The following is a 17008-nucleotide window of genomic DNA, read 5'->3' as shown; positions in this document are numbered from 1 at the left end:
GGAACGACGAGAACAAGAGACAAGTTGCACCGTTTATCGAAAGATTGACCATGTTGCATTGAGGGGGAGGAGGATGACATACGAAAGCTTGTGGGCAACTACCGGTAGACGATGATTGTCAGGACCAGTTGATAGAATAGACGCTTTTGTGTTGCAGGATTCGGGATCTGCTGAGTCGAAAGAAGATTGACTCAGCTTAACGAGGAGATACCTGCTTGATCTAGGAGGTTTAAATCACGTGACACTCAAGATAGTCCTCTCGCTTCATCAAGGGCTTACTCGACCTCTCATAGCCCGCAGGCAATTCTAGAAACCTTCATCAGATTGAGAGGGTCGATTTCCTTTTCTGACTTTACGTTTGTCATGTCTAACATATTTTCAGGTAAATTCCCTGACAAGCTCTGCGATGGAAGGATGTTTTGAGTTTCGGAGTATAATCAAAGCGAGCTTGCCAAGCTTTGTATTTCCGGAGAGCTCCTTCCTTTATAAGGAGGAATGTGGCCTTATGAAAAAATTCAAATAAACTTTTTTTAGCGAATGGAATTGATTTATTAGTTCAAAAGTGCGCGTAGTAACGAGAGGCAGAGTCCCAAAATGGCAGACAACGTGATTGAAGTACCGGTACTAAGAATTAAAGACTAGATATATACTATTGTTTCGAACTTCAAATCATTTAAACAAACACGCTTCTTCAAATTCTGTGAACTCTCAATTGCGCGTATATACCTTGGTAGGTGCACTCCTAAGCTCGCTTTGATGTTACGTAAGCTGCTTGCCATTTACGTCAACTTACTTGATATATGTTACCTATTCTTCCTCCGCATACAAGGAACTTCCCAGGCCCCAAATGAGTACCGATCATCAAGAATATATACCTTCGTATGTATTCGTGCAATGCTTCAAGATCCATCAATCAGCTGCCGGTAATCGCATACAAGCGCTCGCCCCTGATTGGAGCGCGAACAAATACTGGGGCAAGCGGGGGATCGATCTTGCAGGAATAGCTTCAAGACCCCTCATCGTACTGCAAAACTCGGTATTGAAGATGGTAACCATCTTGCTGTGCGCAGGAATCTTCGTGTCAATGAGCCCGAAGGAGAGCTGTTGGATCGCCGGTCGCGATCTAGTCGTAAATATTCGTAACGTCGTAAAAAGTCCTCTTGCAATTGCAAAACTCTCGGTTGATAAGGTATCTGAATTCTGTATATTTCTGTATGCCCTCTAAAGTTCAGGAGAGCTGACTCCTTCTATACTATTGAAGGAGCCACGTGTACTCGCTAAATAGTAGCTTTTATAGTGAAGTTGGGGATTCCCTGAACCGGGTAACATACTAAGCGAAGCACGCTAAGTGACGCGTGAACTATGGTTCACGGATGGAGTTGGCCACATCACCCCCAACTACTACTAACTAACTTAGGTCGATATGAATATACCAACAAGAGCCACGTTAGGCAGATGCTGAGTTATATCTTCTTGGGGCCGTAAATTGAGTGTTGGGTTGATTGCTGCTTCTCAACCTTTCTCTTGCTCTCAATATGGATCTTTTTCTTTCCCTATCGTGTCTTTTGTTGCTTCCCGTCTCTGCCAATGTGCTGCCGCGTCTTGAAAATGGACTCGCAATTACACCGCCGATGGGGTCTGTTCCCTTTCCTCTATATCTTCTCTCTGCACTGGTCTCACAATCCACAGATGGAACTCCTACAACCACTACTCCTGCTCTCCAAACGAGAGCATCATCCGCTCCAACGCTCAAGCCCTGGTTGACCTTGGTCTGCAATCTCTTGGGTACGAGTTCGTAACGGTGGACTGCGGATGGACTTTACCCGCTCGTACTGCAGAGGGCACGCTTCCATGGAACCCGGATCGCTTTCCCAATGGCTTTCCAGCGCTGGGAGAGTACATACACGGACTTGGGCTGAAATTCGGGGTGTACTCTGATGCTGGGATACGGATGTGTATGACTGGCGAACCGGAGCAAGTTGGGAGTTTGTGTATGGAATAAGACTCGGGGATAAGGAGGCACTTGCTAATCATTCATAGTCCACGAGGAAACAGATGCGCAGACTTTTGCATCGTGGGGAGCAGATTTGCTGAAATGTATGCGATCTGCCCGAGCTGACATTCTAAGCTGATCATGTAGATGACAACTGTTTCTCCGAAGAGGCTTCTGGCTATCCCAATACCGACTACAACCCTGTAGCGTCAGCCTCTGGTCGATACGCAAACATGACCCGCGCATTGGCCGCGACGAATCGTCCCATCGTCTTTCAAATCTGCAATTGGGGTGTTGACTTCCCGTCCGCTTGGGCACCAGACTTGGGTAACAGTTGGAGAATCGCTAACGATATCATTCCCGCCTACCGAACTATCCCTCGAATTTTGAATCAAGCTGTGCCACAGACTTCATTCGCTGGCCCGGGCAGATGGCTAGATCTGGACATGTTGGAAGTTGGAAACAACGTCTTCACTATCCCCGAAGAACAAACCCATTTTTCGTTGTGGGCAATCATCAAGAGCCCATTGGTAATTGGAGCTGCATTGAAGGATACGTCTACGAGTATAAATGCAGAGAGCTTAGCGATACTGAAAAATAAGGACGTCATTGGATACAATCAAGATCCCCTGGGCGTTGCAGCTAGTTTCAGACGTCGGTGGACCGAAGAGGGCTATGAGGTGTGGGCTGGAGAGTTGAGCGGAGAGAGGACTGTGGTGGCTGTTATCAATCTGAAGAACGAAGCGAGGGAATTGACGCTCGATCTGCCTGACGCTGGAGTCCAACGTGCTGGGTGGCTAAAGGACATCTGGAACAATGCCGCAGCAAGTGATGTCCTCACATCATACACAGCACCTGTTGGTGCCCACGGCACGATCCTGCTCGAGCTTGGAAATACGACTGTGGCTGGGACCTACGATGCCAAGAACGCTGCTATTTCTGGGTAAGCGACTGAATGTGCTGAGTGGAAGTCTCGAGACCTCTAGACATCTACTAACCACTCTTCTTCTTAGCGATACCACGACATTTACCAACATCTACGGCTCCACAACAAGCGCTTCCTACACCGGCACCCTCGCCTTCTCCTCCTCCTCCCAAACGCCCACAACCGTAACCATCAACAGCATCCCGCACCCACTTCCCGCCAACACAAAATCCCTAACCTTCCCTCTCACCCTAAACGCCTCCACCTCCAACACCCTAATCATCACATCTCCCCTCCCACCAACCCTCCTCTCCATCAAAGCCCCCGACCCATCATTCTATCCCGCAACATCCTTCACGCCCTCCGGCACCGCCCGCCTCACCAGCTGCCACCCAAACCTCTGCGCGCCCGTCGGCTCCAAGATCAGCTTCCTCTCATCCACCGGCTCCGCCTCCCTCTCCCTGTCCTCGCCCCCCGACGCCCCCGCTGGCGCCGGCCCAAAACGCGTCACCGTCTCCTTCACCAACAACGATGTCGCCCTCGCCACCGCCTGGGGCTTCGGCACCAACACGCGGAACCTGACCATCGGCGTGAACGGCGTCGTGGCGCGCATCGAGGTCCCGCTCAGCGGGACCAGCAGCGAGCTCTTTTCCGAGGGGAAGGGATGGGAGGATACGGGTGTCTTTGAGGTGCTGCTTGAGGGCTGGCGGGAGGGCGAGAATGTGGTAGTTGTGGGAAATGCGGGGGGGGGAGAGGGTTTGGTGGATTGGGGGGCGGATTTCGTGGGCTTGGATGTGTGGTGGTAGTACTGGTTGTAAGTTGCTGCCGGTGGTGATGTTGGTGTGTACTAGGTTAGTATTAATGTGCACTAGTTTAATTTATTCGTATATGGAATTGCGTCGGTGAACTAGTCTAGATTGAAACGCCAAATTTCAACATGTTGACTGACGCTTTTAGACTGTTAAAGTGGATGCCGAGCACTGTCTAAAGAGTAGAGGGGAGGTGAACATCTTGCCTGGTCTAGTGAGGGACATCAACCATCCTATCTTCATTCTTGATCTGATATATAAAATCAAATCAAGACCCATCATCCAGACTTTCACAAGAAGAAACATCAAGAAAGGTAAATGGGAAGAGGAGATTTATTATCCCAACCCGAAGCGAGGAGAGTATATACAATACAAACATTTCCACCAAACAAATCACAAACGAATCAAAACGGATCTTGGACGCAATCACGCAGAAATTGATTGTAAGAATGTTCTCTATTGCGTATCGGTTTTGTGGGCTCGGCTTGGTTGAAGAAATAGAATTTAAGATAGAGATGGTGTAGCTGCTGAAAACCTTATTCGAAGCTTTACTACGATATACGCAGTACGTAGTAGCTTCACATTCGGCGATCTTTTCTTATTTTTTCATTGAGCTTTTTTTTTTTTTTTTCTCTTCAAAACTTCGTCGCTCGATCATATCGAGCTTCTTCGCTCACCCGAACCACTCACAACTTCTTCGTCTGCACCAAGGTACAAGCTCTAAGCACTCCGGAAACCCCCCGTTTTTTCCCCCTCTCCTCTACTACCTTTGTCTATTTCCATACAAATCCAAGGCTTTACGCGACCATGGGTAAAGGTTAGCGCTGTGCCCCAAGCACATACTCCGTACATGTAGCGCGAATCAAGACCTGTTTCGCGCTCCACCTTTCCCTCCCTCGTTCGCTGCATGGAGCACGCGAATAGATCTTGCTTTTTGATGTTGCAGTACAGGCGGACATTGTTCTACGACGGAGTACGCGTATAGATCAGAAGCCGAGGAACACGAAAATCACATATCCTTTAAAAGTACATTTTTTATACCTCCAACTATCACCCAAGAAAGATTTCCGTGTACAAGGTGATAAAATCGAGTATTCCTTATCGACATCTGGTTCGTCTTTTTTTTTTTTTTTTTTTTTTTTTTTTTTTTTGGAATGGTGGTTGTGAAGATATCCGAAACGGACCAGTAATACTTGATTTTTCAGGTCAGTTTCTCCCTATAATTTTACTGCGTCGCAAATGTGTTTACTTATAGTGAATAAATACATTTTTATCTTTACATTACATGTTGATATGGCAACGTTCTTTAAGCATATAGACTCCCTTTTTCTTAAAAAAACAAAAAAACAAAAATAGTTGTGGCTTGACAAGTACTACGTCGCAGTACCACGGTACAGGCGTAAGTATTACCCCTCGAGGGTGCCTCAAAAGTTTAGTTCCCACTATAAACCCCCTGGTTACCCTACCCTCAAGGGGGTAATACTTACGCCCGGGACGTCGTAGATGAAGTGTCCCGGGTTGCTGGGTGTCCCGCTTTTTGTAGTGCCGACCTGGTCGCGCCAAGTCGGATTTATTTTTTTCAAATTAAATTCAAGGTCATCATCGCCTGGGCCGCCCTTCCCCTTACCCCTACATAAGGGCATGTCCGGTTGCAGTGTCCGATTTTTAAAGTGCCCGATAGCCTCAAGTACTCTCAAGCGCTTCGGCTATCGTGTTAACACCGATTTACCGGCACTTGATCTTGAACGCGCTTGATTACGTAGAGCTTTTGCAAATAGTATCCGCTCTAAAGTATATTTACCTCGATTTATAATATCAAAGTTGCTTGCAGCAACATCAAGGCTGGTGGCACGCAAGCCAAGCACGGATTAAGGGAAAGAGACGTAGTGTTGAGTATTGATTTAGATCCTAATGTGGGTTTGCATCTGAAAGCTGATCTTGTAGCGCTCATGAAATTTAATAACACTGCGATATGAATTTTGGATTGTAAATATGCTATTTTGAAAATCTAAATTTATTAACATACATGCAATGACATTATCCAAGTCTTTCGGCTATCGAGACAAGCGCTATCAGGCGCCCATCTTCATAGCCAAGGCTTTATCTTCCGGTGCTTCAAATGCTTCAGGCCGTCTGACACTTTAAACAATCGGACCCTTTAGAAAAGCCATCATGCTTACCTATCCTTAGAGAGATTTGGCATGCTTTAAATAACCGTTCAGGCGATGATCCCTTGAAATCCCATCATAATGGCGCGCGGGCCTGTTGACTCCACAAGATCGACGACGCACTCCCTGTTTCTGACTTCCAATTGGTGAAAGATATAATGATTGAGGCTCCAGCGTTGTTTCGAGATCAACGGACCCTTTGCGCAGTCAACGCACTGATCAGTCAATCAACAGAGATTAGACGTTATTAGCAGCCCCACGCGCCATTTCAACGAGTTTCTACTTACGTTTTTATTTTTTTAATCGTGGACCTACTCCACAATTCCCTTAGACAAGGCCAGGATTGCGGCCATTTAGAAAGGCAGGATTCTTTGATAAACGGGCCCTGAACTCTCCCAAATGTTAACATCTGTCTGTGCTTTAGGAAAACGCAGGGCTTTAAAGTGCTGTTTCATTTAAGACCGATCCACTTGGAAGGCGGATCCAAGCTTGTCCAATGGAATTGTGGATTTAGTCCGCGATAAAAAAAAAAGAATCGTGGGTAGGGTATCCATTAAAGTCATCAAAGTCGTGGTTACTATTTAGGAAAATTTTCCAAATAGAGATAGATTTTCTAGCCGCGCACGAATAAGAAATCTTGTAATAGTAGTTTTATGGAGATTCCATCTCGGGACGGTACCGGATGCTAACCAGAGTGTATTAAAAGAATCTACCGAAGGTCGAAGAGCCGAGAGAGGGGAACGTTTATTTCTGTTGATGACGAATCTACCCACCTTCTTAAAAAGTAACACATTCAGACATACGTAGTACATGCATATATATACGTGTTTACCTTTCCCCCTATCTGCATTCGTTAACCGTTTATCTATACCACCCACACTCGTTTCCACATTCGTTTTGTCCTTTATCAGTTCCAACCACACTCGTTTTGTCCTTCGTCAATTACATCTACACTCGTTTGGTCCGTCATCTAGTTTTGCTATCCAGCATATACTATAACATATTATATCATACCTATCATACGTCCTGCAAAATGCAGTTCCCAGCCCCCCTTACCCTTACCCTCACCCTCTCCCTCCTCTTCGCACAACAAGCCGTCGCCGCCCCTCAAGGCACCCTCGACGACACTCAGCGAGGCTTCGATCGCACCCCGCAAGGCACCGACCCCACCCCGCAAGGCACCGACCGCAACCCGTTAGGCACCGACCGCACCCCGCAAGGCACCGACCGCACCCCGCTAGGCTCCGACCGCATCCCGCAAGGCACCCTCGACGACAACCCATCAGGCATCGAGGGCGGTCCGCGAGGCTTCGATCGCACCCCAACAGGCACCGACCGCATGCCGAAGGGCACCGACCATACCCCGAAGAGCACCGGCCACACCCCGAAGAGCACCGGCCATCCCCCGAAGGGCACCGAGAACACTCCGAAGGGCACCGACCACATCCCGAAGGGCACCGGCCATAGCACCGAGTGTCCCGAGGTCCACATTATCGGCGCCCGCGAGACCGCCGCCGAGCCCGGCTACGGCGCCGCCTCCGGCTTCGTGGAGCAGCTCTTGCAGAGCCTCTCCAACACCACGACGGACGAGCCGCTCGATTACCCCGCGTGTACCGAGGAAATTGAGGCTTGCCAAGGCCTGACCTACGCCGATTCGGCGCTGCAGGGCACGACGGAGGTGGCGAACGTCGTGAATGCGTTCAATGTGAGGTGTCCCGACACGAGCATTGTGTTAGTGGGGTACAGCCAGGTATGTATTCCAGCGAGCACTTGTGATGTGTTTTGAGCAAAGAAACGGGACTGCGGATTCGGCTAACACTTGTTCGTTCGTAGGGTGGCCAAATCATGGACGACGCGCTGTGTGGCGGCGGCGACGAGTTCATCGGTCTCACGAACACGTCTGCGCTCTTCTCCGAGGCGGCTATCGGTCAGATCGCAGCGGCTATTTTCATGGGCAGCCCTCGCTACCGGTACGAGGAGGGACTGCAGAGTCTCGTCGGCACATGCCAAGCTGAAGGTGTAAGTTTTTTTTTTTTTTTTTTTTTTTTTTTTTTTTCCTCTCTTCCCTTCTCTTCTCCTCTTTCGCCCGCGACCGATCGGACGTGGAAAGGATCGGCATTCATTATATGGGGCTTTTACTGACACGATTCCCCCAGTTCGCTCCCCGCCCAGCTGGCTTCCAGTGCGCCGCCGCGCCGGTGATCCAATCGTACTGCGACGCGGCCGATCCTTACTGCTGCAACGGCAACGACCAGGCCACGCACGGGAACTACAGCGCGGTGTACGGTGCGGAGGCGCTGCAGTTTGTCCAGAGCATGTTGGATCCATCTCAAGACCCAGCTCTTCAAGACCCAGCTCTTCAAGACCCAGCTCTTCAAGACCCAACTCTTCAAGACCCAGCTCTTCAAGACCCAGCTCTTCAAGACCCAACTCTTCAAGACCCAGCTCTTCAAGACCCAGCTCTTCAAGACCCAGCTCTTCAAGACCCAGCTACTCAGGACCCAGCTCTTCAAGACCCAGCTACTCAGGACCCAGCTCTTCAAGACCCAGCTACTCAAGAACCAGTTACTGAGGACCAAGCTACTGAGAACCCAGCTACTCAAGACCCAGCTACTCAAGACCCAGCTACTCAAGACCCAGCTACTCAAGAACCAGTTACTGAGGACCAAGCTACTGAGGACCAAGCTACTGAGGACCAAGCTACTGAGGACCAAGCTACTGAGGACGCAGCTACCGAGGACCAAGCTACTGAGGACGCAGCTACTGAGGACCTAGCTACTGAGGACGCAGCTACTGAGGAAGCAGCTACTGAGGACGCAGCTACTGAGGACGCAGCTACTGAGGAAGCAGCTACTGAGGACGCAGCTACTCAGGACCCAGCTACTCAGGACCCAGCTACTCGGGACCCGGCTACTCAAGACCCAATTGCTTAAAGATCCAGCTGGAGCCTGAAGAATTAATGAATCGGTGTGAAGGATGCAAATGTATATATGTATGCGTTTGTCCTATGATTAAGAATGCATGTGTTTTTTATGGTTAGAGCGCGGATGCGAATCGGATTGGATCGGAAAAGGAGTTCACCTGCTCGCTTGGCTTTTGAAAGCACCACCTCGCTTGGCCTCACCCTACCTACCTACTATTATCTTTGACCTTTGGCACAGGGCATGTTAATTGTTAAAGATAAATGAATAAATGAAAAAAGATCAATGATTTACTTTGAAGCCCATATCTGAAATATCTCAGGGGAACGAACACCTTCCATCTAAACCCGTACATACCTACATAGCTCTACTCACTTCGCTCGCCAAGCATCATCCAGTGCTAATCCGTCTTGTGCTGACAAGGCAAAGCTGTCGGCCCACTCTACCTACCTCCGGAGCTTCTCACCACACGTCACAACTGCCTCCAGGTATGGATCATCTTTTCCCCCATCTCATCGCTGGGGCTTACACCAATCCCCCGCGGAAACTCAGTAAGGTAAAATAAATGCGACGACAACTCTCCTTCTCGAAGCCACTCTAGCCAGGCCCCAGGTTCCAACTTCGCATCGGTAGCCAACCTCCAACCGAGTTTTGAGACGAGCCGAGGCTTCCCTTCGATCGAGTATTTTTTATCATCTTTGGGAGCCTGAACAACCTACATCTCTCGTTGGGAAATCGCGAGGTTTTTTGGGGTAAACCAACCTCGTTTTAATCTTCAGATGAAGTCTTTCTTTCTTTCTTTCTTTCTCTTTCTTGCATCGATTGACGATGGTACGGAGTGCATAAGGAAAGATTAAAGGAGAGTTTTTCAAAAAGTCGAGATGAAAAAAAGCTCGCAGCTCGAAGCTGATAATTTACGATATCCGATACACGGTACTCGCGCGTGAGCTTTTGCTACTCTTATCTAGAATAGTTAATATTTAAAATAAAAAAAACCCTTCGATGTTGGACTTGGATACTGTTGCTATTTTTTCTTTTCTTCTCTTTTTTTTTTTTTTTTTTTTTCCTATTTACAATCACATTGTAAAATTCAAAATCGAAGCATAGGTATAGTCGAGTTATGGAAATCACGTGACATGGGACGGGGCACTGTCAAAGTTCTCAGTATATGAATGGATACTCGGTTTTCAAACTGTCTTGAAAAAGGAGAGGGGGTATTTGAAAACTGGAGAAATTTCTTTTAGTGAGGAGGTAAATTTTTTTTTTTTGGATTTGCAGAATGAGATTCTGGAAGTGAAGGTTAGCTCATCAATTGTTGACTCTAGTCGAGCTCATCCATAGTTCGCGTAAATCTCCACCCTAATTAAGAACACCCCCTTATGTTTACTACAAGCACACGAACGAGTACTTTTTCATATAGCACTCGTATTATTAATTAAATTATTACTCTGACGGATTCTATTGATTAGACTGATAGTTGTCATAAACGAATATGCATTGCATATAGGGGTGTCGAAGATAATAAGAGATTAATGTTTAGATTTGGAAATTCACGCGAACTATGGATGGGCTCTAGTGTGTATACAATGGATGAGGTTGTTCTTCCTTATTCTGAAATAAGGGGCGACCAAACGGGGTTTTGGACCAAGAGTTGGGGTCTGAAAACTCGGTTCAGAGAGCCTGGGACGGACTAGAGTGGCTCTTGGGCATTTTGATAAAGCTCATGTGATGATCCAGCGATAGATGTCAGACCGGATTGGATCAGCTGAGATGAGTGTTAAATTGAGCCTTTACTCTTGAAAAAAAGAAAGAAAGAAAAAAGACGAGGGTTTGGAAATTGGTATAAGATTGAATTGTTCTATCTTGATAATTGAAGAAATATGCTGTGAATTGTTATCGATCAGAAAGGGGGAGAGAGGTCAATTATTCTATTATTCTATTCCATTGCAATGTTTAGCTTAACGGCTATTTTTTGACTCCATTCAAAGCGCAACACCCCCCTTCTTTTCATAAACTCATCTATCACCAATTCGAGACTTCCCAAAATCACGGCTACCTATTACTTAACAACTTACCAAGTCCAAATCCCGCACATAATCATATCATATCATAGGCAAGGAAGTTCATATTGAAAAACATCGCATTTCATATTTCCGCTAAAAAGGAACAACTTGCTTCGCTGTAATACTCTACTCAAAGTCCCTATCGTATCCTATACTCTGTCTGTTTCTGAGATGCCGTATATTCACACGTCGTGAAATCCTAACCTATCCCTCAAGTCTCCTCCCCCCCGTTGATCAATACGTCGGGGGTGCATCTGGATCCCTCTTCTCGTCCCGCTTCTCGCTCTTGGGCGGCGGTGGCGGAGAGCCTTCGGGCATTGGGATAGCCGGCGGTCCTGTCGCATCGTCCTTCGACCCCGGCCTGCTGACGTTCAGCGGCGCCGGGAAGGGACTGCTGCCGCCTGGCACAGGCGTGGGCGGGTCGTACAGCGTTCTGTCGAGGTGGGGCTGGTCAATGTGGTCGTAAGAGGCGGACGAGGGCGCGATGCTGCCAGGCCGAGGCGGGTATGCCGGCCTTTGCTCGTGCGCGTCGGAGGCATCGGTGGCGTGGCCTGTTTTCTCGGGCGGGTAGTGGCCCTGCGACGGAGCTGATGAGGTGACGGACATCGCGTCGTCGTAGTGCGGTGGCGCCGTGGAGTATCTGTTCTGCTGCTGCCCCCTGGGCTCTTCCAAGTCCATGTCGCTGGGAGCGGGATCGTCGTTGACCTGGTCGATCATCCTTTGGTCGACATCGGTGCGCCCTTCGGCCTGCTTGACGATCTCCATCAGCAGGCGCGTCTGGCTGGGGATGTTCTGGATGCGCCCGGCGATGACGTCGGCGATGGGGAGGCGTTCCCCGTAGAAGCGGGCGTTCTCGTCGTTGCGCTCGACGATGACCGTGCCGTCGATCTGCAGGCCACCGTACAGCCCGCGGCTCTTGACGTAGCTGAACATCGGCTTGCGGCTCTTCAACAGCTCGGATTCCAAGACGCCACCGGCGCCGAACGGCCCGGCGACGACGGAGAGCTCGCCGCCGAGAGACACGCGCATGGTTTTGAAGGCCTCGAGCGCCTGGCGGTTGTTGATCACGATCACGCAGTCGTAGATGTCGATCCCGGCCATGAACCCGACGCCCAGCGTGTGCACCAGGATCCCTGACGGCGGCCCCCAGTTCCCGTCTTCCTTCTTTGCGATGAGGACCCCGGAGCCGCCGGCGCCGCTGATCCAGAAACCCGCACGCACGACCGAGAAGATGGCCAGCCCCACGCAGCTCTGGATCACCTTGGGAGGGATCTTCATGAGAACCTTGGGCTTGTTGTTCGGGCCGGGCGAGACGGGTTTCCCCGATGGGCTCGTCTCCGTCCTGACCAGCTCTTGGGTGTAGGCGCCATCCTCTGCTCTCTTCGTTAGCGTGAGTCACTAGATATATATATTTTTTGAAGAGGGATGGATAGGACGGGAGACGTTACTGCAAAATGATTTCAGAACTCTCGCTGCTTTATCTGATTCTTGTCCCAGGTCTGACGGCCAGAAAGCCTCGGAGCCGATCTTGTTGGTGAGCCTATTGACGGGGGCTCCCATCCGCTCGAAGGCAGCCCAGCCCTTATCGAAAGCGGACTTGCTGCGCTTCCCGAAGGACTTTTTGGGCGCGGCGCTGCTCTGTCCTTCCGCGGGTGTGTTAGACATGGTGAGGGACTGGATATGATATCGAAGATGGAGGTTGGTAGGAGAGAGGCAGTAATTCGAGAACGAGGGTGCGGGAGCTGGAGTATATATATCTATACGTATACTATGCGTATACTATACGTATACCGGTACTATACGTATATCTAAACTTAAAACGCAGGACGTGAAGTCGAAGTTGACTTCCCGCTCGCCTTCGTATCCGTATAGATTTCTCGGTTTCTCGGTTCCTCCTGTGGCTCGGCTCACTGACGAGGCGTTTGGCAGGGGTCTGGGTGGTGGATGACACATCCTCGTGCGGCCAGGATCCCGAAAATCCTTCCAAATATAGAGTCGGATCCAACGCCTAGACAACTGTTTACTTCCTTCGAGCCTTACTCTTTCGCCGTTCCCCAGATTTGAATAGGTCAAGATCAGCCGACGTATAGAGACAGACAAGGCCCCACGAATACCCAGGCTGGGTGAGTCAAGCAACATGACTCCTTGCCAGCCAATACACCCCAGCCACATTCCCATCGCATTCATGCTCTTCTTATTTTCTTATTTTCTTTTAACCGAGCCAACTGCGCCACGACCACGACGTGGGGCGAAGCGAGCTAAGCCCCCTCCCACTTCTGCTACCGGATTGCCGTTAAAGCGGGCTGGTTGGAGTTTCAAGGAAAGATGAGTAATCTCTCTATCGATTCATTTATGTGTAAGATAAGGGATTTCGAGGAGCTCACAAGAAAGAAAGAAAATGCGCGGTAATGAACTCGAAATTATTAAAAGCAAGAAAATAATCGAAAGAAGAGTTAAGAAAGCTTGTCAATCTATCTATTTCTCAGACGGGTGGTCTCTCATAGTACCTTACTTCTAGTTAGTTAGATGGTAAGTAGGTGTCGTTAGAGAGACGCTGGGCTAGCTAGCTAAGCGCTGGCGATCAAGGTTGTCTTAAGTTCAACCGCATGTGAGAAACCTATGATAACAACCACTCGTAGTACTTACCTCCAACCACTTACCTTATGGAGCTATGAGTGGGGACAACCTTAAAGGCCGGATAGGGACCAGGTTGGATCTGCTGTGCAGTGCAGTGCAGTGCTGTAAGCTAGCATCTCAAGCCGCGCATAGCTTATCCCAATTAAACATTTGCATTTTAGCATTTCTTCGTCTTGATTAATTAACTTCCGCCTTTATAAGGCTCGGCCAGATTTCCATCGTTCACCGGTCGGTCTCCTATATATACATCCATCTACCCCACAAGCAGCGATAGATATTCGAAGCCTGGTTTTCTCTTTGATGCATAGGTGGTGTGGGGGTAACGGAGCACTTGCTATCCACGAGGGCTTTTACCCGCTTTTGTTGGACTGGAAGGTCTGAATGATGTGTGGCTGGGGAGGAGTCTGTATTTTCTTGTATGATTGTATCGTTCCCGTATGAGGGTTTTGAGCATGAGGATATGAATATTTTCTTAGCGCCGGGTTTGATTTGTCTAGTGCCTTTGGTTCTCTTCAGATCCCGAGGGCATAATACAAAAAGAATGAAACCTGGTTATCAAGATTCCAGACTTCTCGAAAGAACAAGCTCGCAAGATAACAGTAATTTGACCTTTCAACCGTATCTTGGGTTGGTTGTCCGGGGTGTCGTTCTGATTGCAAATAGATGAAAAAGGAGGGAGGAGGCAGCTGCTCTTTTAGAAGTGGAAGATTACCAATTATCCTACCGGACCGTCATTTATTTACTTATCCGCTACTATCCACTTATTATAATTTGAATGGAATACCTTTGAAGCTATAAAAGATGACATTTGAGTATCGTCGCCTCCAAAAATCCTCTCCGAATTCTAGATATCGCGCTTCTGTTTCCCCGGCTGAACTATTCCTGCCATCGCTAATTTTCTTACGTGCTATTTCAAGACGAAGGTTGTACAGAGACGGGATTCTGCGTGTATGGAGAAGGGCAGAGAATAATATCACTATTATGGCGAATGAATGCGAAAGTAGCCAGATCAGATCACATCAGCTACTTAGTTAGTTAAAAACACGTCATACATACCATCTAAGAAATCAGGGTTTTTTTTAAACGGCAACTTTATTAGAATGGATATATATTGCTTGATTGCTTTATACAAAGCCTCGGTTTGAGGTTACGTTGATACGGCATCTCAATCAAGACCATGGCTTCATAGCTTTGAACTCATTAATGAAAGAAGAGGCCGGTCAATATGCTGCTCTAAAGACACAGCAAGCATATTAATGATCTAGCTAATATCCATAAAAACAGTTTGCAGAATGTTTGCATATGGCTGGCTAGCTGTAAGTATGTAGACTCTGACCACTGAGGTCGGGGTCTGGTGGCTTCAGCTAAGTAAGCTTCAAGCCCTTTTCTGCTATTCATATATGATAATTTTGATATGGTGAGTGGATGATTTCATACCGATTTTATAAGGGCAAGATTGGGTGTTCCGCCTTGTTGTGGCCTGAGGCCACAAAAGCTACTAAGGCGCACAGATCATTAGTGGGTAGGTATATCCGCTCACGTAGCAAAGCTTTGCAGACATTAATCCATCAACCTTGCAAACCTATTCTTCTTCTATGATCTCGCCTTGGTGGTTCTGGACTGGCGGATTTTTCACAAATTAAATTCAAGGTGACCGACGATTATGCTTGACGGCCGCTTCAGTTAGCATGGGGAGAGAAATATTTTTTAATTTGATATGAGTAGCAGGAAATATTTACAAGAAAGCACGCTCGTCACCAGGACGACGGCATCTACCAGTAGGTTGTAGCTCCAATCTCCGCTCCACTAACCGGCAACAAGAAGTCGCTCGCGACAATCTTCCCATCCGCCGCCCGCGGGCCCATGACCAGGCTAGAATCCACGCTCTTGAACGAGGCGTTGGTGCTCCACTCCGCGGCGGGCATGTCCCAGCTGTTACCGATGCTCACCTGGCCGGGCGAGAACTCGATCTGGCTCATGCCATTCTGGTTCAGGGCGGCGATGTTGTCGCTCAGCGTCGAGTTGGTGCTCAGGAAGCGGAAGCCCTGCTCGCCGTTGTTGAAGGCCGTGTTGCGCGTCATCAGGAAGGCGCCCGGCTGCTTGTTGTCGATGAAGCCACGCGCGGCGTTCGCGAAGGCGATGCTGTTGCGCACGATGTGGTTGGCGGGCGCGCGCTCGGCCTCGTCGCCGCCGCCGAGCTTGAAGCCGTTGCCGTCGCCGTTGAAAGGGGTGAAGTTCCATCTGTGGGGGAGGCCGAGCGTTAGTTCAATGGTTCATTCGGGCTGCGTGGTGAGGAAGGGAGGGAGACGTACCGGTTGACTCCGTTGCCCCAGGCAATCGTGTCCTCGATCGTTACGGCGGATCGGAACTCCCACAGATCAAGTCCGTCGTCCACGTTGTCCCACAATCTGGCTCCTTTGAGCAGATTGCCCTCGCCAGAACCTTCCTTACACGCGAATCCGTCTGCCGATTCCCCGTTCTTACGTGGGTCATGATTCCGGTACGAGTCCAGATACAGCACAGTGTTGTTGGAAGATAGACCTTGAATCTGGACACCACTTTCGTAGTTGTCGTGGGTAATGAGGCGCTCGTAGAGGATGTTGGAGCTGTTAATATGGTACACTCCGTACGGGCCGTGGATCAACCTGGTATCGAATCAACATCTACTCTGACGATGCCTCCCCGGATATGATACATACTCTAAGCCGTAGAAGACCCAGTACTCGGATCTCTCGACGTGCAACGTACCACGCCTGGTATCCGGAATCTGCGAACCCAGTTCACCAGGTGTATGCGGCAGAGCCTCTCCGTCGATGACCACCTTCTCGCCGTTGTAGCTTGACAACGTGATCGGAGCGGATGCGTTTCCGCTCTTCGCCTTCACCTGGATGTTGGTAGTTGGCGAGTAGGTACCTTCTCGCAAGTAAATCGTGTCGCCGGGGGCGGCTCGGTCGATCGCAAGCTGAATGGACTTGTAGGGAGCTTCCAAAGTGCCAGCTGCCTCGTCTATACCTGTGGGACAGACAAAGTGAATAGCAGCGGATGCGATGTTGGCGGAAAGCAGCAAAGAGAGAGCATTAGATAACATCTTGGGCAGATAGCGAGTGACAAGTTTGACCAGAATCATGTCTACAGGAAGCGGCTGGCACTTATATATGCATCTTTGAGCAGATGTGCGGAGGGGTACTCTACGTCACGAATCTATACCCAGTTCCAGGTTAGGAGCATAGCAACTCAAAAGATATCCACTTCTACTTGTTTCCACAAAACATCAGAATCTGGGGATTCTTGGTCTCTTGGCGCATCGCCCCCCTGAGTCAACCCCTGAGTAATGTCCAGCGGCGTTCACGTCTAGTAGCTGTATTGAATTTAACCTCTTAAATCGGAATTCTGCACTAGCCAAAGTCCTTGAGTTTTGACATCTCGAGGACGCTTTGAGATATACCGAGGACGCTAAAGCTAATGCATAGAAATGTAAAGGGGGTAGGGCAA

The 17008-nt window shown here is 49.0% G+C and overlaps 4 protein-coding genes across 4 annotated transcripts; 2 read left to right on the top strand and 2 right to left on the bottom strand.

Annotated features, from left to right (window-relative positions):
* Positions 1-1535: 1535 nt before the first annotated feature.
* On the top strand, positions 1536-3724 carry L3040_008142 (uncharacterized protein; the record flags this gene model as incomplete). The annotated part of the gene is made up of 5 exons (XM_066157370.1): positions 1536-1636; positions 1690-1991; positions 2041-2097; positions 2141-2936; positions 3007-3724. The coding sequence occupies 5 exons, from the start codon at positions 1536-1538 to the stop codon at positions 3722-3724; spliced, it is 1974 nt and encodes a 657-aa protein (XP_066010462.1).
* Positions 3725-6928: 3204 nt separating this feature from the next.
* Positions 6929-8828, top strand: L3040_008141 (uncharacterized protein; the record flags this gene model as incomplete). Its single annotated transcript, XM_066157369.1, has 3 exons — positions 6929-7645; positions 7729-7914; positions 8052-8828. The coding sequence occupies 3 exons, from the start codon at positions 6929-6931 to the stop codon at positions 8826-8828; spliced, it is 1680 nt and encodes a 559-aa protein (XP_066010461.1).
* A 2285-nt stretch (positions 8829-11113) lies between these two features.
* Positions 11114-12544, bottom strand: L3040_008140 (uncharacterized protein; the record flags this gene model as incomplete). The annotated part of the gene is made up of 2 exons (XM_007290989.1): positions 11114-12252; positions 12328-12544. The coding sequence occupies 2 exons, from the start codon at positions 12542-12544 to the stop codon at positions 11114-11116; spliced, it is 1356 nt and encodes a 451-aa protein (XP_007291051.1).
* A 2744-nt stretch (positions 12545-15288) lies between these two features.
* L3040_008139 (uncharacterized protein) lies at positions 15289-16604 on the bottom strand (the record flags this gene model as incomplete). The annotated part of the gene is made up of 3 exons (XM_007290988.1): positions 15289-15757; positions 15829-16161; positions 16216-16604. 3 exons carry the CDS (start codon positions 16602-16604, stop codon positions 15289-15291), a joined length of 1191 nt encoding a protein of 396 aa, XP_007291050.1.
* Positions 16605-17008: the final 404 nt, after the last annotated feature.

Source organism: Drepanopeziza brunnea (assembly GCF_022702325.1).
Source record: "Drepanopeziza brunnea f. sp. 'multigermtubi' strain 214-2 chromosome Unknown ctg15, whole genome shotgun sequence".
Lineage (NCBI taxonomy): Eukaryota > Fungi > Ascomycota > Leotiomycetes > Helotiales > Drepanopezizaceae > Drepanopeziza > Drepanopeziza brunnea.
Note: the sequence above shows the minus strand (reverse complement) of the source record. Positions and strands in the feature narration are given on the sequence as shown.